The sequence below is a fragment of the Balaenoptera ricei genome, chromosome X (assembly GCF_028023285.1).
Source record: "Balaenoptera ricei isolate mBalRic1 chromosome X, mBalRic1.hap2, whole genome shotgun sequence".
Taxonomy (NCBI): domain Eukaryota; kingdom Metazoa; phylum Chordata; class Mammalia; order Artiodactyla; family Balaenopteridae; genus Balaenoptera; species Balaenoptera ricei.
Window position 1 is genome coordinate 77,144,629 of NC_082660.1, and position 24,421 is coordinate 77,169,049.

A 24,421-nucleotide genomic window follows, 5' to 3' on the forward strand; every position below is an offset into this window, starting at 1 on the left:
GACTTCAAATCGCTTTTTAAAGTTTCACAATATTTACCATCAAGAAATTTATCTTTATAACTGATCTTAATTTGTTTTTCAATGTTGTTTTCCTAGCTAAACATCTAGGTTTATGTATCAGGAGTTGAATGCATATTAACATGAGTAAGTAGTAGAATGTATTTTGTTATATAAATCTTTCCAATTTGCAAGCTCTGTAATTCTTAATACAGATATTTTGTGCTCATTTATCAGCTAAATTATAAGCTTTGTCTTTTCAGTAGTTTTTGCTTTTAAATAATCTATCATTTATTTGTGGTTAAAAAAAGGCTCTGTCCCTTAGATCAGGGGTCCCTAACCCACAGGCCACAGATTGGTATTGGTCCGTGGCCTGTTAGGAACCAGGCCACACAGCCGGAGGTGAGTGGTGGGCAAGCTAGGGAAGCTTCGTCTGTATTTACAGCCACTCCCTATCGCTTGCATTACCACCTCCACTTCTTGTCAGATCAGGAGCGGCATTAGATTCTCATAGGAGCGCTATCCCTACTGCGAACTACGAGTGCGAGGGATCTAGGTTGCCCACTCCTTATGAGAATCTAATGCCTGATGATCTGAAGTGGAGCTGAGGCCGTGATGCTGAGCACTGACGAGCGGCTGCAAATACATATTATCATTAGCAGAGAGGTTTGACTGCACAGAGACCATAATAAATCAATTGCTTTCAGACTCATATCAAAACCCTATTGTGAGTGGCAAGTGACAATTAAGCTGCATCTTACGGAGTAGACTGGACATAAGCAACACACTTCAGGTGTCACTGTCTCCCGTCACCCCTAAGTGGGACCATCTAGTTGCAGGAAAACAAGCTCAGGGCCCCCACTGATTCTGCATTATGGTGAGTTGTATAATTATTTCATTATATATTACAATGTAATAATAATAGAAATAAAGTGCACAATAAATGTAATGTGCTTGAATCGTCCTGAAACAATCCCCCCCATCCCAGTCCATGGAAAAATTGTCTTCCATGAAACTGGTCCCTGGTACCAAAAATGTTGGGGACTGCTGTCTTAGATAGAAGGGTCTTTCCCACTTCCCACCTCTTGTCAGTGTAGGTGTTCCTCTCTCACCTTTCTCTTTCCTCTCCATCTGTGAATCTCTTATCTATTCCGTGCTGGCTACTGCTCTACTGCTTCTGTAGCCTTTCTATTTCAGTATATATGTATATGTGTGTGTGTGTGTGTATGTGTATATACATATATATAGTTGGCCAAAAAGTTCATTCGGGTTTTCCCGTAATATCCTATGAAAACCCAAATGAACTTTTTGGCCAACCCAATATATTATATATAATATATATAATTCCTCTTTAAATTATTATCCTATTACTATTGATAAAACCTATTAGTAATGTTTTCACTTAAGAATAAAATATTGTCTTATTTGGTATAATCCATGGGCAATAACTTCCTAGTAGAGTATGCTGTCTTGGATTTGGGAAGATGTAACAAATTATTTCCAGTTTTTAGTTTTGCCTACCTTGGCAGAACCTCATAATTAAAAGAAAGATGGTTTAATTATTAAGTTATCTGGATTCTAGTATTTACTGAGAATAAGATACTGTCATTGATGCCTTCTTACCAGATGGTGTGACCCCTTGATACCTCTTATAAAATATAATACATAAGCATATGTATCAATAATTCAGGACCCATGGCATAAATCAGTCATATGGTCTGTTCCAGCAGGTGGGGCAGGTCCTTCTATTTTCATACTTAAGATCTAATTCATAGCACATTATTCAGCCTATTTCTACATAATCCTCATATACTTGTAAAGGAGAAGTGCAGAATATACTTTTTGGTATAAACTAACGTTGACTCTTCTGAAAAACATTACTGTAGACCCATACAAATATTAAAAATGAGCTACTGTATTACACAGTTCAGCATTTTACTCAAAGACAAACTACAGTATAGCAATATAATTTTCTTAAAGAAATTTATTTTTTCAAGTGAGAAACTTGATCTGTTGGAAAAAAATATTGATTATTGTTTTTTCCAGGCTCCTTGACCAAATGACTATATGATTTAGATGGGTAGGTGTATATTTATCAGTACTGAACAATAATCATGTTAAGATTCATTAACATAGGTGGAACTTGATAGTGTTTGAGGAATCTTGAACTCTACCTCTAACAAGCAATCTTATTAATAGGAAACAGAATTTATTTGTAATACTCTACTTAGACTTTTGAAAAATGATTCTTAAAATGATATTCAAGAAATAGAAAAAAATAAGAAAAATATGATATTGGGGCTATTCAGAATTCTTGAGAAAAACACCTATCTTGGCTATAATACTTTAATGTTTACAAAAGTATTTGTCATATCTCATATCTCATTGACACCTCACAATAAATCTGCAGAGAAGATGTTATCTCCATTCTATAGGTAAGGAAATTGAAGCTTAGAGTTTAACATTATTCCCTTGATTCTGTGTTCAGTATCCTTTCTACTACTTTCACATCATATTTTTTAGTTTTAGCAGGCCACTGCTATTTATGTCATAGCAAAGGGCTTAGAAAGGGTTGGGGGAACATACTGTGGTTAAAGGAAAATTCTAAAAATCCAGCTGCCAAAAATTTTGAGGGAACACAGCTCAGTCATTAACAAAAGTGGGTTAATTCATATCTTCATTTAAGGCAAACTGCACCTAGGAGGTTAAGCAGTTTAAGATGCCCAAATCTAAAAACAGAAAAAGAACATTTACAAGATTACTTTTATGTCATTGATAAAAGTTCTTGCCCAACATTTGGCAAAGAATAGCAAAGTTTCTTGAATATGTCTATTAAAATTCTATACTTTTTCCATGCAAAGCCTTCTTTGGGAGAGGAACACAATGAATAAGTCCATACAGTGTTAGATCACTTTGAAAGCTTCTAAAGCACTGTATCAGGGCCTAATGTCACCCTTTCCTTACAGTCCTTTCTGAAAAAGGCCTTAACACAAACCAGAAAAGGAGAGTTTCTTCACCTGGAGGTATTGCTGTCAGAGTGTAGATTTGAGTTTCTTGAAGCAATTCGACTGCATTTTTTATCTCTTTTCTCCTTTAAAGTGATATTTCACATCTTTCTGGGACAAAATTAGCAAGTGGAAATCTTTTATAAGGCAAACTATCCTGTCTTCATCTTATTACTCACAACACTGAATGGATATTATTGCCCCTGTTTACATACGAAGAAACTGGAGTTCTGACAGGTAAAGCGACTTGGACAAAGTAAAGTGTTAGAGCTGAAATTTGAAACCGGATTTACATATCTCCAGATCACCATGGTCTGGTGGTGGAAACTAGACTACATATTTCAAAGACTACTACTAATAATAATTATAATCTGTGTATATATTTATTATATTTATTGATTGCCCAGTGTATGCAGATGTTTTATTTTCATAATCCATCTTAATCCTCAGAGCAACCACACAAGTTGTAAAGTATCATTTTCTTTATTTTATAAGTGAGAACACTGAGAATTTGCACAAGATCATACATCCACAAAGTAACTAAAACAGTATTTGAATGTAAATCTCTCTGCCTCCAGAGCCTATAATCTTTCTTCTATGCTACATTGACCTTATAGAGGGACAGCAGCCATTTAATTGCCTAAAGTTTTAGCATAAGAATTTTCTACCCAAATTGGTAATAGTTTATTTTCTACAAATATTGGTAACATTTGTGTCAACTTACATGTGGTACATGTTAAGCACACATAAAGTAGCCAAATGTAATTAGAAAAAGTTTCTTTTTTTACCATAAAAAACTCTCAAATATAAGTACGATAAAAAACATTATTTCTCAACACAGAATAAGGATTTTTCAACTTAAAAAGCCCAGTTTTGAACAATGCATCCTGAAATAGCCTTCTGTATTAAAACATTAGACCATAGTGAAAACTTTTGCACTGAATTCTGGTTCCACCATCATTTAGTTATATGAATGGGCCAAGATTTTAACTTGTCTGCATTTCACTTTCCCTGTCTGCAAAATGAGACAACTTTCAATTCCTTTGGAATTATTTGGTGAATGAATTGAGACAGTGACAGTGTATGTTTAAAAAGGTATCATATTGCCAGACACAGTTTATTAGCTCAATGAATATTATTTTGGTGTTTGGTGGTTCAGTGCAAAATGTACTACTATATTTTGTTAATCATGAATAAAAAAGAAAAATGCAAGAAAGCTTCATTATTTTACAAAAACTTTTCTGTTTTCTTTTGATTGTTTTTCTCTATGATATTTGATATCATAGAGATATAAAATGGATACATATATCTTATACAGTGCATAATATATATACTCGTTGAAATGTGCTAAGCTTAAATTGGACTACTTTGTAGAAATTTTCTGATGATTAAATAATGTTATATATGTGAATGTTTTATGTAAACTATGAATCTATATATAGATGTAAACTATTATTAATATTGATCTTTTAAATAGACAAATACATAGGTAGACGATAATATACAAAGTTAAAAGGCAATATTTTCTTTCAGATTTTTTATAAGTAGTTTTATCTTTTTATAATTTACATTAGATTTCTTATAACTAACTGCCTTGTGTTTCATCTAACTCAATTATATTTCAGTTATTTGGAAATAAATACACCTTTTAAAATTGAAAGTTTTGGCAGATTTGAGAAGAAAGAAGAATATATACTTGCTCATTTATATAAGCTACATGGAATTTCACAGTAGAATTGACTTACCTACCATGTTTTATACTTTACTTACAACATCTATTTGCTCATTTTTTAATGTACACAGAATCATCTCTCATGATGACTTAGGTTCAGCTCTAGCTTTTTAAATATCATACTCTCTGTCATGTGTTTTCTCCCATACAGTCCAGCTATTCATACCGATTTATAATTTTCTATGAAAATACACCTGATAGTCTAAAATGAATTTCCTTCAACTGGAAAATTATTTGTCAATGCTGGGAAAGAAACTTGATCATCAAGTATAACCAGGATCTCTAAAATATTTTTTTTTTAAAAAAAGGAAGAGAAGTTGAAATAGTCAAATACCTGTTTGAATAGGTCTTTTAGGAACCCTACCACATAAAAGCATACAATAATTATATGTAAAAATTTCCTTTGAAAAAGCAATGTCTGTTGTAATTGAATATCTATGGTTTAGACTCGGGCAATCGAGCTATGTCATATTTTATTTTCTATACATTAATCAAATATTCCTGAAAACCAGAAAAGCATCCCCAGGCAAATATTCTGTGTGAATTTCTTTTTACTGAAGTCAACAGGGACAAGCAAGGATATGGGAGAAATGGTTTTTAACCTAGTATCCTAAATATCTGTGAAATACATCAACCTATTTACCTCAAGAATATCTACCTATAAGGAATAAACTGTTTTGAAAATCATCCTATGTTCTCTGTGGCATTAACAATAAACTCTTGAGACTTCTTCAAGCCATAGATCCTGACTGACATTGCAATTAAATAAACCATGGTCCTCAGGATTTGAGATGCTGCATAATACCCACCTATCATTTTTCCTCACAGGAACTGTACAAGTGAATTGCTGAATGAACAGAAAGACACAGTATCCATTGTGCTTGGACTGATAATACAGTATGTTGCCTTAGTCACTGTACCATGAAATGTTGTATTACAATCACTCTGATGGTTTAATCACATTTAAAAACGGAAAATGCTTAGAGTTCTGCTAATGGAGGTATGCATTAAATACAATACCAATTCATTATAAACAGAGAAATTGCAATGCAGTTGGAAGGTAGATGTGAGGAGAAATAGTGTTCTATTTGTTAAGGCTCTAGCAGCTGAAATATAAAATATTCCAATTAAATGTCAGTCAAAAAGATAAAAAGGTTTTTACTAGTCACAAATTTTTATCATAATTTTAACATTAAGAAATATTTTAAACTCAAATGAACTTATTTCAATCTTTGATATGTGTAGCTAGCTTTCTAATGACTAGTTTTTTTATTGAGAAAAATTGCAACAAAAGTAAAATATGTTTTTTTTTTAATTCACTGACTGCTTTACGTAGGTTGCAAATTTTAACTCTCATAAGGGAAACATAACCATGATTGTTTGAAGGATGGCTTTTCAAACTTATTCAACCAAATATCCATAGAATTAAAGTGGTTGAATTTTCCTTTATTTAGATCTTCAGTGGTTGAAATGTTTCATTTCCCCTTCCCCCACCTCCACCCTTCAGCACTAAAGGTAAAATCATTCCAGTCAACTGTTAACTGTTCCTTTATGGTCATAACTTTTAAAATGGAAAATCTAGTTACCTTTAAAGTTGTACATAGACAAAGGACATGAAGTTGAATGGCCTCTTCTCATCAATCAAGTAACTGCTGAGACTGTCACTTGTGCTTTGTTCCCTGTTGCTTTCAAGATTGGAGTTGGCTAATTGTTTTGAAATATGGAGAATAATTCTTCCTTCTCCATGGGCAACATGGATCGCACCCTTCCCTAGCTTCCTCACCATCATTCACATAAAAAAGGCATCAGAGAAGATAACCACTAAATGTTAATTGTATGCTTCCTCTCTTTTACATGCTTCCTCTTACTAGAGCTTTTTACCTTGAAGGATTGAAAAAAACCCCTCAATGATCCCCTGACATATTGGTCTGTTTTTCTTTTGAAATTAGAATGCCAAACATATTGTAAAATCTGAGTCTCAAAAGTATTTTAATCTGAGCCTTCTATCCTCAGGATGTTTATATTTTGATTTGTTCCAGAGAACAGTTAGAAAGTTCTTTTGCTATTTTCTCTACTGTGCTTTATGTTTGTGATCGAGATAGACTGTGAAAGTGCTAGGGTAGAGGACTGAGGAGTGGGGCAGTGCAGGAGAGGAAGAAATGTCACTGAATAATCTTTTGACAAGCAAAGAAAGAAAATAAAAGAAAGGAGAGAAAGAGGGTATCCTAATCTACCCCATGTTTTTCAAAGACAAGTAGATTTGCAGGGACCTCCAATTCTGGGTAGCTGTCAGTTTTCAGTACAGAGAGTCCTTAATCTTTTTGATTGACATCCACCTTTTTAGAGGCTAGTGTGACATAGGAACTATGGGTCTGTCTTTTAATAAAGTTGAAAAGTTTAAGATCCGTTAAAAAGAGGCTGTTGTATATGATGTTTCCTTTGACTTTTGTTTTCCCTTCTAAAATCATTTGCTAATCTATTCAATATTAATTTGGAAACTCAAGCTTCTCTTTAGAGTCAGTGATCTTTGTGGTGATCCTTGTCGTAAAAAAAAATCCACTGGGTAAAGTCTTTTGATAGATGATGGGAAGCTGTCACTTAGAAATCTCTTATTCTTTTTTTTTTTTTTAAACATTACAAGATGTAGATACTTATAGACAGCTTGCACCTGCTAAGAGAAGTGGCACATTAAGATAATTATTAGGATTATTCAAGAAATAAAACACAATATCCTAAACTTTCAGGGTGATAATCTGTAAGCTTTTGACAAAAGTTAATTTGGGGAGGCATGAATTATCTAGACAAGTGTTTGATAAATTAAATAGTATAACTCTTCCCCACATCTCAAATAATGGCCTGTATTGTATATATAAGTCTATCAAATTATTGTAGCTTTAAGAATCATTAATTCATGAAACTAAGAAAAATAACTCTTTTTTTTTTCTTCTAGCATTTTAATAATTAAAGAGCAGCATGGAAATAGAACTTTGGAGTTAGATAAAGCTTGGTTCAAAGCTCTGCCTTATTTCTTATTCACTATATGATCTGACAAAGCTAATCAGTTTCTTCTACTCTCACTTTCCTCATTTGTATTATCGGCATAATTGTCCTTGCATTTTCATAGGGTGGTTTTGAAGATTAAATAAGATAATGTATATAATGTTCCTACATGGTGCCTGACATATAGTAGTGAGCTTAGCTTTTTGTTCTTCTTTTACATTGGCATTGTCCAATGATGAGCTACAAAGTAACAATAAAACTCTTCCAGCTCATGGAAAATGTACATTCAAGTGTATTTAAAATTAAGAAGGCCTTTTGCTATTTACAAATTTGTGGTGGCTTCAATGATGCTTTTCTTTGGAGAGCATTTCATAGGAAAATTTTGGGTTTTGAGCTCCCTTTTATGTTTTTTGAAAATATATCATGGATATCATATGATAGTGGCACTTATAGATGAAGAAAACGTGTTTGCCACTATTATTTTAATACCAGCTAACAAAGTAGGAATCTGTTTTACTAAACTTTGCTAAATGCTAAAGTAATACAGAGCTATTAAAGCCTCAAGAAGAAAGCCAATTCATTTCAGTCATGATATCACCTAAAGCTGAAGTATTATATAAAAGCTAAACAATGCCAAATGGATTTGGCTGAGATCAAAAGCCAAACCTAATTCTTTTCTTTCATCTTCAGTGTTCCATTTCCTGGGAGTATGACCTTAGTCAAACATCTATTAAAGTTACCTTTTGATCTCAACCCCCTTTTGGGGTAAAAAAAATGTCAATCTTTAAATTTTTCTTTTAGAGACAATCACTCTATTGTGTTTTAATGTTCCAGTAGTGTGTGAGTAAATAGGATTCTCTGATATATGTGATAGAAGACTGGTTAAATGGGACAATCATTTTTGTGTCAGAGACAAGAATCAAAAGGAAGCATTCTTCAGAAGCTATTAACTGGAAAAAAATCCCCCCAGGTTAGTAGAAACATGTTAACTGGTCAGTCTGCTGCCTTTTTAGGTCCTTTGATGAAAATGCCTTGTAATTTGATAACAGGTAGCTGCTCATTTGTAATGTAATTTTCTCCTCACCAGTCATAGCTACTACATGACTAATCAGAGGAAAATACTTTTTCTCCACAGATTTTGTTAAGTAAAAACTTTGTTTTAAAAATATCTTAAAACCACTAGGAAGGATTATGTACATTTCATTCTTTCTTTCATATATTAAGTAAACTATAAGGAAATTTCCACGACATATAAAAAACAAAAGAGACATGACAGCACATGGTGATTAGTTGAATTAAACAGAAAAAAGTGGTGTTTGATGTCAGTGTATGTATGTGTGTGTGATTACTGTTTACCCGTATGTATGACTACATTCTGAGTATTGAAGATCTTTACAACACCTTTTCTAAACCTTTTTCTATAGAATGGTAAATTCATTAGACATACATTTATCAAGTACTGTCTACATCAAGACAACATTCTATATCCTGCTATGAATACAAAACTGAGTAAGACATAATGCCCTGCAGTAGCCTTCACAACCTTCTTTTTAGGTGGGAAAGTGAGGCCTAGTTATAGATATAATCATAATAAGGCAGAAAGTAACAAATATGTTTACATAAATGTGTCTATATAAAGTACTGTGGGAATGTTCAAAGAAGAGAATTATTTCCAATTATAGGAATTAAAGCTTTTTGGAGTTGATGGCATTTAAGTTGTGCCTTAAAGATTATTTAGGCTGCAGCTGTCAAGACAGGAATAAAAGCATTCCAGACAAAAGAGACAATCTACAAAGGTGTGAAGATGAGCTAGTACTGGGTTTGTATGGGCAACAGAGTGTTCAGTCTGGTTAGAGTGTGCAGTATATGATGGAAAAAAAAGTGGAGCTTTACCTGTAGAGTTGGGTGGAAGCAGATTGCAGGAGGTTGTAAATACCAGATTAAGAGTTCTGGACTTTATTCTATAGGCAGTGGTGGACCACTAAAAATTTTTTAATGTGGGTGAGTAATATGAAAATAATCCTATTTAAGAAAACATTACTGAGAAGTAAGAGATTATGGGATGTACTGGGGGGGGGTGGAATTAGAGCCTGGGAGATTACTTAGGAAGTTCTTTAAGTAATCTAGCTAAGAAGGAATGTAGACCTATAAAAATGTGATTGTGAAATTCTTAGTTCATTTTACAGAATCAAGATACCCCTTTTAGATTCATAATGTATGAGTTTGTAGTAATGCTGTTTAAAATCTGCTGTGTTTGAAATTACTGGTAGCAGGAATTCTAACTAAAATGTAAGATGCACTTTGTCTATAAAATCTGATTATTTCATGTGGAACTTGAAGTTCCTATGCTCTCAATTCAATTGCAACCAGCCAAAGGAAACCTTTTTTTTAATGTATCAGTCTTCCTGAGATACATGGCAACTGTTAAAAAAAAAAAAAAAAACAGCACATATAACTAAACTAAGGCTCTGTTCCTTACAAATGTAGAGAGTAATAACTTGTTAAAAAGTTGTTTAATTTGACAGAGTTGAAGGGGCTTCATTACTAGGATCACCAACAGGAAGAATGGTGGTATAGATCACGTTGAAATGATACCTTTAACTAGAGAAAGCCATTATTTATGACAATCTGTTTGCACAAATTACTACACTCTTAATGGAAACATGGTCTTTCAAAAATATCAAAGACCTAGGAGGATAACAAAGAAAAAGGCACAAATAAATTGAAATGAAAGGGATTAAATAGAACATAGTTTGGAGAGCTGGAATCTGGGATAATGATTCTGTCCTTATTTATTGGTTCCGGACATAGTATCTTATTCACAGGAACAAAAGCCATGGAAATTCACAAGCCACAAAAGATGGAGTTCCTTGTCTCATCATCAACATGGTGTAGTGCTCCTAACATTTTGCTGGACTAATCTGTCCGCATCTATCTCCCAGCTGTGTGTTTGTTTATCTCTAGCTATAGCAGTTCTGAGGTCAGACATTATTGCCAAAATGTTTGGAATTCTGACTTAAAAAAAGGTTAGAAAAGAGATAAATTTCTTTAGGACTTCTATTTCATTTGATCCATTTGAGTTAGTGTCCCCCTTTAGCAACCTCAAGCTATTGGTTGAAGCAGAAAAAATGCTTTGTATCTCTCTCTGAATTTATTGTTAATAGGACTGTGATGGAATTTGGGAAACCAGAAAGTATGTGCCACCTTATAAGTCATTCATTAGCCCCCAGCTCCGTGAAGAATCATTTTTATTGTGTGTGTGTGTGTGTGTGTGTCTGTCCTCTATTAATGATCTGGCCTAGTTATTTAATTTCAAATTATTTTTCTGTCACCCAAGCACTAACTAACTCGTGTCATAACTCGTGTATGATCAGATAAAGATGCTTTTGAGCAGGATGGATAGGAGCCAGAATTCTCCTTTGTAACTATCTGTTCTACTGGGCTATAATGAAATATTGGATGCTTGTAGTTCAACTATGTCATCTTAGTATCTTAACTGAGGATAATATTCTCCACAGCAATTTTAGGGGAAAATCATGCCCACTGGATATTTTTTTAGTGTTGTATGGCAATACCTCATAATTCCCTAAACCCTGCCCATCTTGGCAATGATACTGCTCTCAGAAGAAAGGCAGCTCAATTTAAAGTAAAACTTCATATGTTGTGGAAGAATGCTTGGCCATGTCAACACTCTGACAGCCAGGTGTTTCTGGTCCTAGAAATTTAGAGAGTGTAGTTTTAATATGGAAATAACAATACCAAAATCTTTTATTATACTTGGTTATTAAAAATGTAATTGACTGGTATGTTTCAAAAATGACAAAGGTCTTGAGTTATCACACTGCATTTTATGAGGCAAAGTAACGTAAACTTTGAAAAATAATCTTGCAAGATACCTTGTGTCCTTTGAAGATTCAAGAATAAGAGCCAGGTTCTCATGGTACCTATTTACTGTGCCTTGTAACTCATATAGCAAATGTTCATGTTGTTGGTTGTTTCAGGTAGCTCCAACTAATTACACATTCTGATAGCTAATAGAGACATAGTTATCAATATATATATATTTCAAAACATGTAGGAACATATACATACAATTGAATATTATTATCATAGTCTGCATAATTTAGACTTTCTTCTTTTGTCTATATTTCTCCAGAGTTTTAGAATTAGTCTCTTTAAAGTTTTAGATTTAAAAGAATTAGCATTCACATTTATTAAAATATTATACAAATGGAGGCCTCTGATATGTGACCATACATTTATTCATATGTTTACATCAATACACCTATGGTTAACTTCATGTGCTCCTTAAATTGCAAATAAGACTAATTCTGTTGCAAAATTTTTCACATAATTATGTTTAATATAGCACATTGCTTTTCCTTCTAAAACAGATTCTTGACATATACTTCTTCAGTAAGCATAAGCTGATGATAAAGAATGGCACCATCAGACAGTGAAAGAGTAAAACAAACAGAACTATTGGCAGTTCCAGTGTTTGAGTGAACCATCTCTTTCCCCACTTCTTATGTTTGTTGTCATGTCTTGGCAGGAAGGTCAGGCAGAATGTGATTGTGGAGAGAATGCAAAATAGTCCTACTACTAGAAAACCATGCACAATTACTAGTGTTGGGCAAGTAAAGTAGACCTTTTTCTTCCTCCTGGCAGTGTCTCTCACAATACCCATTGGTTATTCTGCAGGCATTCACTGGGCACCACCAACTACCCACTACTATGCCAGGCACCAAGGAATGCAAAAAAGTTAAGAATAATACATAGTTTCTTCAAGTAAGGAGGTTACAGCCTAGATAGGGGAGACATGATTAACATATAAAATTAATATATGACAAGTCAATAAATGGTTATCTTGGAAGTAATTATTCTAGGTAGACTCATTGAAAGTTAATGGTGGATTGAACCTCATATATATTTTTTTTAATTTATTTATTATTTTTATTTATTTTATGGCTGTGTTGGGTCTTCGCTTCTGTGCGAGGGCCCTCTCCAGTCGCGGCAAGCTGGGGCCACCCTTCATCGGGGTGCGTGGGCCTCTCACTGTCGCGGCTTCTCCCGTTGCGGAGCACAGGCTCCAGATGCGCACGCCCAGCGGTCGTGGCTCACGGGCCCAGCCGCTCCGCGGCACGTGGGATCCTCCCAGACCAGGGCTCGAACCTGCATCCCCTGCATCGGCAGGCAGACTCCCAACCACTGCGCCACCAGGGAAGCCTGAACCTCATATTTTTAAGGACAATATTTTTAGAGCAGTTTTAGGTTTATAATAAAAGTTGAGAGGAAGGTATAGAGATTTCCCATATACCCCCTACATCCACAAATGCATAGTCTCCCCTATTATCAATATCACTCAGCAGAATGGTACATTTGTTACTAAGGATGAACCTACGTTGACCCAACATTATAATCCGAAGTCTGTAGTATACCTTAGAGTTCATTCTTGGTGTCGTGCATTCTGTGGGTTTGGACAAATGTATAATGACATATGCATCATTATGATGTTACACAGTATTTTCAGTGCCTTAAAAATCCCGTGCTCTCCCTATTTGTCCCCGGCCCCCGCCTCCCACCCTGGCTCCATCCCTGACAACCACTGACATTTTTATTGTTTCAGTAATTTTGCCTTTTTCAGAATGTCATATAGTTGGAATCATACAGTATGTAGCCTTTAAGACTGGCTTCTTTCACTTAGTGATATGCATTTAAGGTTCCTCCATGTCTTTTCATGACTTGCTAACTCATTTGTTTTTAGCGCTAAATAATATTCCATTGCCTGGATGTACCACATTTTATTTATCCATTTACCTATTGAAGGACATCATGGCTGCTTCCATGAACCTCATTTTTAAGACAAGAATATTTTTTCTGAGAGAGTGTAAAGTGACTCAGATAGGCATATAACTAGCTATAGATAAGTCCAGATTTAATATCCAGACCTTATGATTCCTCATGCAGTATTTTTTACATCATAATTTGGGCCAGGCAAGCACTCTCCTTGCAATTTTCTCAGGTCTTTCCTGATGTTATATATTACACCTTTATTATCATAAATATGCAGATTATCTTAAAATGCAGGGGTTTTTGACCAATCAATGTTTCAAGATGTTTTGCTGGATATTTTGGTTTTTATTTAAGTAGTATATAAATATTTAGGATGCAAATGTCATAATGTTGAATACAAATAACAAAGAATCATTTTAGTAGCTCTATGGGCAGCAGACCATGGCAGTGTTTGAGAACTACTATCTAGAAGAGTGGAGAATCCATTGCACAGTTGATTCTCTGGCACTTATGGCAGATACAAGGGAAAACCAGAAGTCTTAAACTATATCATCCTAAACATCTTCCAATTACCTGAAATGCATATTTCAAAAATACATTTAGTACACTGAATTTCCTTTTCAATCTGGAATGTATCTGAAGGCAAATGATTTTTGTTATAAATTTGAACTTGGCTAGGTTTGTTTCTCTTTCTCTCCTATTAATTCTGTAAATGATAATCTTTCTCATTTCTATTAATTGGTGATACCTGCTGTAGAGCAATACCAAATCATCTAAATGTAGGCCTCACTTCAGTTGATTACTGTTATTATTGATTTGCTAATCAAAATTAAATTGAGTTAATGGATCACTATTTTTTTTTCAGCTTTCTTCTAAGAATGTGACTTTTTTCTGTGGCTGTCTGTTTCTATAAATTAAAGTTATAGTTCAGATGTTATATATTTTATTGTATAATATATATTTTTATTGGCACCATAGAGTCAAGCACATTTCAAAATAGAAATTAATTTTGGTTAACATGCTTGAACTGAAACTTAAATACTTTCTTTGAGCAACTACGGGAGAAGGATAGCCACAAATTTGGTAGTAAGCCAGAAGTAATAATCTTTTTCTTCTTTTATATCCTTGTTATCAGTTTTGATTTATAAGAGATCACTTACTTGACCAAATATGTTTTATTTTGCTCTGATAAAATACACATAGCAATTGAGGTATCTTCTCTTCATATCTATCTGTGATTCAACAAAGAGTGCAAACTGTGCATGCCAATATAGCAGATTTCTAGTGCCCACATCATTTGATGGCTTTGCTGATGTCTAGCTAAATACAGCTGCTATCTATTGTTTTGAGTACTTAACATACCTGTGTTTTGACAACATTTCCCTCATAGCCATAGAGCTGAACTGAGTAGCTTTTAATTTTGTATCTATCCCTGAATGGTGATACCTAAGAATCACTGTAATATTTGCTATTTGCTCTTCATTTAGGTAGCCTGTAACCACTTGCATGTGACTTCTCTGCTCTTTCATTCTTATATTCTTATATCCATATGGCTTTCCCCTTAGTTGCATTCTAAATCTTTTTCGAGTCCAAGTGTTTTTCCCAATAACAGAGTTCAGAGCATAAGCGTCTCCTGAAACTGAACCTGAAATTGAACCTCTGAAAAGACTTACATTTATCCAGCTAATTTATATGGAATTTCAAAACTGTTTCCACTAGATTCAATGTGGTATATATCACATTCATATTTCATACCACCGGATGTTTCATTATTCATGTTTTAGTGCATCATACTTGACCCAAAGTAGCTTTGAATGCAAATAACAAACAAGCCAACATGCAGTACTTGGCTGGTAGAGTGAAATAATGTGGGAGATCTAAACTGCTTTTCATTTTTGGAGGGATATTATTAATGCAACACTTTGTTAATTTAATTAAATGCTATTTTTAAAATATAAAACCATGTTGCAATGAACTGACCCACCATTTCATTTAATTGTAAACCTCAAGATTTGATTACTCATAGTTCTCCTTTAGTTAATTTACTTATTCACAGTTTTGACAGAAAAGCTTTCAAACTAATATGAAGAGATAGGCACAGTATAACAAATTAGGAAACTATAAAATTGCCTTAATTTTTGTTCAATCACTGCTGCAAATACAAATTCACTTTTTTCCCCTTGTAAATTTTTCTACGAACCATGGATTTTTTTCCCCACTGCACTTCTAGGTTGAGGACTATAGATCACATAAAGTTATAAGTCTAATGCTTGTTTACTAGTGAGAAAGGAGTGCAAGAAAAAATTTGCTTTAGAGCATGCATGGATAACATCAATACAAAACCAGAAGTATGACAAAACTATACAGTACAAAGTAAATCTAGTCAGAATTATTGCTTCATAAAGGACTGTAAAGACCACTTAGTCCAACCCCTTCATTTTTCATATTGAGTAATCTGAAGCCTTGAGAAGTTATATGACATGATTTCTCCCTTGTTCTAGTCAGTGACTTAAAATGCCTCTCTTCAAACCCATTTAGAGAGTTTTAAAGAAATTAAAATCAAGATTAAGAAGGTGGGATTTAGTGGACAAAGCACTAAGGGTACATGTCAGGAGACATGAGTTCTCATCCTAGCTCTACTGTCTGTGTTGTATTAAGTCCCTCACTTTTCCTCTCTAGGATTCAGTTTTTCATTTGTAAAATGGAGGGGTTGGTTTAGATATTCATTAAAGTTCTTGTTACTCTTAAGAACTATTTTCACCACTCTAAGTCTGAATTTGGAGCTTGTATACTTACCAACAATAATAATAATCAATCACATATACACTCAAGTGTGCACATGTGCATACACATGAAATTATGATATGTTGGACACTTTCATATTGTTATGTTGAATTTTAGATTAGGAAGTGAATGTAAATGATCATAAAGGCTGTACATTATGATTTGGTCAATAATTATAGTGACTATACATGAGCCAATTATGAAAGTAAGTGAACAAAAATGAAAGGTGCTGAGGTTACAGAAGTAAATGTGCAAGTATCAGAAAATGCAAAAGGTGAATATTTTCCCAGTAACACTGAGTCTCTGCCTTGACAAATTATTTTCAATCAGTTAAATATATGTAATTTGAACAAAATGTAAAAGTTACCATTTTCAAACTGTCACTGAAAAAGACAACTTTTATGCTTCTAGATGTTTATATAGATATTTACCTATAATTATAGCATTTTCATTTTTAAAGGCATGTTTCATTCTCATTAAACTTACCATTTTCTACTTGTCTAATGCAAGCTGAAATTCTGGTTCCCAAGTAAAATTTAACTCAGCAGCTCCTAAATCAGCTTGTTCTTTTTATGTGTTATTCCAGGGCTGCATTTTGAGAACTTGGTGCCAGGAGCTAATTTGCTGTTTTAAATCCATCATTGTTACACTGAGCCACATCCTGAGGTTAAGAATTTAACTGAACAGTTGAATAAAAGGATAAATTGCTAATAAAATATCAAATAAACCATAACATCTTTTCCATTGCTTTCCATGTGTTTGATTATGGTTTTCCCCAAAGACATTTACTCAGATGCTGTACTGAAGACTCAACAAATAGGATTCAAGATTTCATAAGTTTAAAGTCAATGCAATATGGACCATGAAGCAATACAAAACATGAGTTAGAGGATAGGCCTCTAAACTTCAAATCAAATGTAAGGAGATATAAAAATACAAGTAATAATATGAGACTGTATGTGATAAGGGAATCATATCCCTTTAGAGATTTTCATTAATTCATGTTTGAACTACTACAGTACTTAAACAAATACATCTAGATCCCATCAGGAAACTTGAGTTTTGGTCCATATTTTCCCCTAAATAACTTATCTATGACATGTCATTGTGAGACTATTTCCTCATCTTCAAAATAAAGAGATTGAACTAGATGGCTCCTAAATATCTTTGTAGTGCTATTATATTATGATTCTTTACCACCTTAATGTTACTTTCTGAATTTGCTCACTGATTTTTTCTTCACTGATATCATACAGATAGCATTTGCTTGAAAGAATGCATAGACATTGGAACTTACCACCTTTTTTATGAATTAAAAATATGAAGGGACTCTTGCTCATTAATTCTTAGTGTCATTGTGTGAGACACACATTTTACCTGGAATTTCTTGTCTATATTTTGTCAACTTTTTTTTTTCACAGCATAAGAATCCATACATTGTTCACAAAAATCCACTATTTATACTACCAATAATGGAACAACTAGTAATTCAATAATTATTAGAGTCAAGATCCAGTTCTGAATTGCTAGTCGGGGGAGCTGATATAAATTTTGGAAACTTTTCCTGATACATTTTCATTTTTGGGGCACTCAAACCTAGCAGTCCTAAGCAGGATCCCTTTGTTTAAATCATTGCCATCATATTTTCTGCCCAGAGTTACCCTAGGATTTTGGACAGGCCAATCTGAGCGATTGTAATTCAGTAATGCTAAATATGGCAAGAAAATCTCTGGGACTATCTAGAAAATATACAAATGTATACCATCATTTCAGAGATTAAAGCAATTTTCTTTCAGATACTTTCTTTGCCATGATTCATAGACAAGCTAATGTGGTGGAAAGTTTGCTTCATTTTGTGTTTTCCATGTGTTGTAAAAAGTGCAGAGTGGCAAAACAGAACCTCAGTGATTCCACCAAACATAGACAGTTAGATGTTCTAGGCTGTACTTACTTCCCCTTACACCTTTGATAAGGATTCACCCTGCCCCTTAGAATCAGATTTTGCTAATAATAGTAGTTATATTTTCTTTTTTTAAAATTGGGGTATAGTTGCTTTACAGTGTTGTGCTAGCTTCTGCTACACAGCGAAGTGAACCAGCCATATGTATACACATATCCCCTCCTTTTTGGATTTCCTTCCCATTTAGGTCACCACAGAGCACTGAGTAGTTTCCCATGCTATACAACGGGTCCTTATTAGTTATCTATTTTATACCTAGTGGTGTATATATGTCAATCCCAATCTCCCAATTCACCCCACCCCCCCTTACCCCCTGGGCCACATGTTTGTTCTCTACATCTATGTCTCTATTTCTGCTTTGCAAGTAGTTTCATCTGTACCATTTTCATCTATACCACTCATCTGTACCATTCCACATATGTGTTTATATATGATATTTGTTTCTCCCTTTCTGGCTTACTTCACTCTGTATGACAGTCTCTAGGTCCATCCACATCTCTACAAATGACCCAATTTCGCTCCTTTTTATGGCTGAGTAATATTCCACTGCATATATATGTACCACATCTTCTTTATCCATTCATCTGTTGGTGGACATTTAGGTTGCTTCCATGTTCTGGGTATTGTAAATAGTGCTGCAGTGAACATTGGGGTGCATGTGTCTTTTTGAATTATGGTTTTCTCAGGGTATATCCCAGTAATGGGATTGCTGGGTCATATGGTAGTTCTATTTTTAGTTTTTTAAGGAACCTCCACTCTTTTGCAACAACCAATACATGCCTTCTTTTCTTTGATTTGCATTTGCAGGGGAGAATGATTTCACTGAATTCTAAAATGCTGTTTTAAATCTGCCAGATTTTTTTTTTTTTTCTTTTTGGTGCATGGTACCAGTGCACCAGTAGATGGTTAGGGATTTCAATACTATTTAAAAATAATTTAGTTGAATTCACTAGACGTCTTGAAGGGCATTGGTGGAGTACAGATTGACCTATTTTTAGTACCTATTTCCTGATATATTTCTATGGTTTTGCTGGATATAGACTTCCTAGGAGGAAGAATTTCAAACTTAAGCACTCATATTTTATCTTTGGGTTTTTTATTCCTAACTCTTTGTACCATTATATAGAGTTTTAAAAATTGCCTTATATTAATACAAAAGAATGTAATTATACTACAAGGGCTGGCACACTTTCAGAGGTGGCCTGCCATGTTTTCATTTATTTTGTCCCTCAGTATATAAGAAGGAGGCCAGTAAAAGGGTATAAAGACTACTTTGTGTTTCCTCCCCTTAATTCTTCTTTCTAAGGTAACTCTCATAAAGAAGGTAGCCCATTCTTTAGCAGAAGTGCCAGCAAGGATATTCACTAGAAAGTCGTTCCTTCTAGCATTTCAGAGTGCTTCCTCCGACAATGTTGTTTTAGATGGATTTTAGTGCATGGTGAGCTCTGTCTAAAACAACTGTCCAGAGCTCTTAATAGACACCAGAACACATTAGCAAGAGTTTTGGAATTTCTCAGACAATTTTCACATTATGCTGTTTGTTTTCTCTGTGCTGTTTTCAATTGGGAATCAGACCCATATTTAATGCTTTTTCAGGTTTTCAAACTGTCCATTGTAAGAAAACGTTATTACAGGAGTTGAAAATTACTTTGTTAAAGGATATTATTCATAAATTAGACTTGGGGTTTACTTTTGGCTTGTCCTGTGCAGCATAGGCCTGTTAAAGAAATGTATCCAGTCTTCAATTACATTAAGAAATGGTCCCTGTTTTAAAAGGAATGGTTCTGGTTTTAGGTATAACAGCTGCAGCAATGGCTGAGGCGATGAAGCTGCAGAAGATGAAGCTTATGGCTATGAACACTCTTCAGGGAAATGGAAGCCAAAATGGGACCGAATCAGAGCCTGATGATTTTAATTCTAATACAGGTGAGTGTCTTCAGGAATCCAAAGCAGGTGACTCTCATTGCTTTATTCTGGGAAGGGAGAGGAGGGCTGAGGGGAAAGGAGAGAATAATATGTGTACTTTGATTATCAGCAGTTAGTACAAAAGGAGGCTTAACCCTACCTCTAACTTGTACATTGAAATTAGAAAACTATTATGGGTCAGGATCCCATTTCAGGAAACATTGATTTATCTCCATTGTTTTGTTGTGGTGGGGTTAAATTCTAATTTTTATAGTGCTAACTATTGCACGTTTTGATTGCTAAAAGCTCCCTCCTTCAGTTTCACCTCAGGCTTCTTCATTTTTCTCTAAATAATTTGCCACTGAAATGCAGTTCTGAGAATCCACCTTTGCTTCAAGCTGGAGTACCACCTCCTTAGATAAGTGAGGGTGCTGGGAGGCTTGAGATATTATTGGCAGGGGCTAAAGAAAAGATGTAGAACAAGAAGAAGCAAAGAAAAAAAAGATGGAAAAAGGGGAGATAAGAGAAAGATGCCTGTGGAGTGGAATGTCCCCTCCTTTCTTAGTAACTGTTTTTTATTCCCTTGACCCTGTGATAACTATACCTTAACTTGATCATAAGATCACCCCTGAGATCTCTTTTGGAAGTAGGTGGGATTATAACTATCAACATAGATGAATGGATAAATAAATAAATAAAGTGTAATGTTAGTGGGGAATAATAAGGGGCAACCTAGGATGGTCTTAGGAGCCACAGGCTTCCAGTCTGCGTTTGCAGTTAAATTCAATATAATGTGATAGGCAAATAAGTAGCAGCTTTTTCTCTCTTCTTTTTGGCTTCTAGAATTTCAAGCATGGTAAGTCTTTATTTTGGAGGGAAAAGGAAAGAGGAATTAAAGAGGGACATTATTGAGTCAAATCAGTATGATAAACTCATTTAAAGCTGAAGTGTTCATGGTGAATTATAGAGTGAGAATGGTCTCCAACCAGTGCTCACAGTGGGGAATAAATGGAAGCATGCTCAGTTTTACATTGTGTAAGTTTGAGGTGTACAAAGTATTGATTTGATACACTTATACATTACAATATGATTATCACAACCGTGTTAACTAACACCTCTATCATGTCATAATTATCATTTCTTTTGTGTAGTGAGAAATTTTAAGATTGTATCGCTTAGCAAGTTTCAAGTATTTAATGGAATATCATTAATGCTAATTACAATGTTGTACATTACATCCCCCAAATTTATTCATCTTCTATCTCCCATGTTAACTCATGTATTTCTTACCAAATTTTTGGAAAAGAGGGAATTTTTAATATTCCAATTTTTGCAGATTGGGAAACAGAGGAACAGAATGTTTTGGCTTTGCCCATAATCACAAAGCTAGTAAGTGGCAGAGCTAAGTTTCAATCCCATATATGGTTAAGTCCAAAATGTTTATTCTTTTCACATTCTTCCTCCACTTCAATGTTGTTTTGCAACAGGAATTTTTTTTTAATTTATGTTCATTTTTGGCTGTGTTGTGTCTTCATTGCTATGCACGGGCTTTCTCTAGTTGTGGTGAGCAGGGGCTACTCTTCGTTGCGGTGTGCAGGCTTCTCATTGTGGTGTCTTCTCTTGTTGTGCAGCACGGGCTCTAGGCACGCAGGCTTCAGTAGTTGTGGCACGCCAGCTCAGTAGTTGTGGCTCGTGGGATCTAGAGCACAGGCTCAGTAGTTGTGGCACATGGACTTAGTTGTTCCACGGCAGGTGGGATCTTCCCGGACCAGGGCTTGAACCCATGTCCCCTGCATTAGCAGGAGGATTCTTAACCACTGGGCCACCAGGGAAGCCCAGGAATTGTATTTTATTTAACCTCTGGAATAAAGTTGTTTTTATGATGAGGATACAGTAATAAACTTATGATCAATTTCTTAGTCTTAACGCCTCTTTTAACTGATACTGGCTTTATAATTTTTTGGTGTCTTGGAAGTGACCAACATTTTACAGGAAGCCATTGCAAATAAAAAGAATTTTTTGTACCAATAAAAATTAGTAGGATCTCAAGGAATAATTTCTGTCATGTTTTTCTCAGGTATACCAGTTTCTGAAAAAGACTTTCTATAAAACTTCTATGTTGTTCCTTTATAACAAGACAACAAAAAATATTTTGAGAGCTATACTGGTTACCTAATTTCTAACTTAGTAAATAGTTAATTTTCCTGGTTAACTGTAAGCTGACTTAACTCCAGGTATCCATCTTTGTGAAAAAAGAAAGTATTAGGTTTCCATCTATGTATGTTATACTTGATGTTATAGAAATGGAATTAGAGTAGTCACTGTGCTTGACTTTAAATGTAAATTGATTAAACTCATCAATTAAAATGCACTGAATGGATAAAAAATAAATAAGATCCAGCAATATGGTTAGGTTGAAAGTGAAGTGATGGAAAAAGATATACCATGCAAATGGTAACCGAAATAAAGTAAAAGTGGCTATAGTTATATCAGAAAAAATGGACTTTAAGTCTTAAACTATTTGTAGAAACAAAGAAGGTCATTATATAATTATAAAAGGGTCAATTCAATAGGAAGATATAACATTTATAAATATATGTGTACCCAGTAGAAGAACACTTAAATGTATAAAGAAAACATTGACAGATCTGAAGGCAGAAATTGACAGCAATACAATAATAGTAGGGAAATTCAATACCCCACTTACAATAATGGATACAACATCCAGACAGAAAAGCAATAAAGAAAAATCTTACTTTAACAACACTATAAACCAGATGGATATAACAGAAACTTACAGAACTTTCTACCTAACAGCAGAAGAATACACATTCTTTTCAAGCACACATAGAACATTTTTCTGGATAGATCCCATGGTAGGTCACAAACCAAGTCTTGACAAATTTATGAAGATTAAAATTATACCAAGTATCTTTTCCAACCACAGTGAAATGAAACTAGAAATCAATGACAGCAAGAAAATGGGAAAATTTATAAATATGTGGAAAATAAGCAATACTCTCTTGAGCAACCATTGAGAAAAGTCAAGAGAGGAAATCAAAAGAACATTTAAAAAGTATCTGGAGACAAATAAAAATGAAAATAAAACATACTAAAACTATGGAATGCTGAAAAGTAGTACTAAGAGGGAAGTTTATATTTAAAAAATACAAAGTATCAAATAAACAATCTAATTTTACACCTCAAGGAACTAGAAAAAGAACAAACCAAGCCAGAAGTTAGCAGAAGGAAATAATAAATAAATTATAATAAATAAATAAATACTAAATAAATAAATAATAAATCAAGTGGAGAATTAGAAAACAATAGAAAAAAAATCAACACAACTAAGGTTGGTTTTTTTTGAAAAGATAAAATCAACAAAACCTTAATTAGACAAAGATAAAAGAGAGAAGACTTAGATAAATAAAATCAAGAATAAAAGAGCAGGCATTTAAATGGTACCTCAGTAACATAAAGGATCACACAGGACTAATAAGCACAACTATACATGAACAGACTGGATAACCTAGAGGAAATTGATAAATTCCTAGAAATATACAACCTACCAAAACTCAATCAAGAGGAAATAGAAACATGGATAAATCAATTACTAGTAACGAAGTTGAATCAGTAATCAAAAACCTCCCAACCAAAAAAACAAAAACAAAAACAAAAAACAAAAAAGCCACCACCACCACCAACAACAACCCAGCTCCAGATGGTTTCTCTGGTGAATTTTACCAACGTCTAAAAAATTAACTCCAATCTTTTTCAAACTCTTCCAAAAATTGAATGGGAGGCAGTACTCCCAAACTCATTTTACAAGCCTAGCATTACACTGATAATAATTCCAGATAAAGATGCTACAAGAAAAAATTAAAGGCCAATATTACTGATGAGTATAGAGGCATAAATTCTCAATAAAATACTAGCAAACCAATTTTAACAGCACATTAAAAGGATCATACACCATGACCAAGAGGGATTTATCCCTGGGATGCAATGTTGGTTTAACATATGCAAATAATCAGTGTGATACAAAAAAATTAAATGAAAGAATAAAACCACATGATTATATTAATGGGCACAGAAAAAGCATTTGACAAAGTTCAACATCCATTTATGATTAAAACTTAACGAAAAGGTGTAAAAGAAAATTAACTCACAGCTTATAGACCATATATGAAAAGCCCACAGCTAACATCATAATCAATGGAGAAAAACATAAAGCTTTCCTTCTAT

General features: G+C 34.1%; 1 protein-coding gene across 1 annotated transcript in view; it reads left to right on the plus strand.

Moving 5' to 3' along the window:
* The window catches only part of DACH2 (dachshund family transcription factor 2), a 619,342-nt gene that overhangs the window by 369,116 nt on the left and 225,805 nt on the right, over positions 1-24,421 (plus strand). Inside the window, exon 4 of the mRNA XM_059910621.1 lies at positions 20,066-20,197. Coding sequence (XP_059766604.1) covers positions 20,066-20,197 — 132 coding nt within the window. The remainder of the gene's footprint in view (positions 1-20,065; positions 20,198-24,421) is intronic.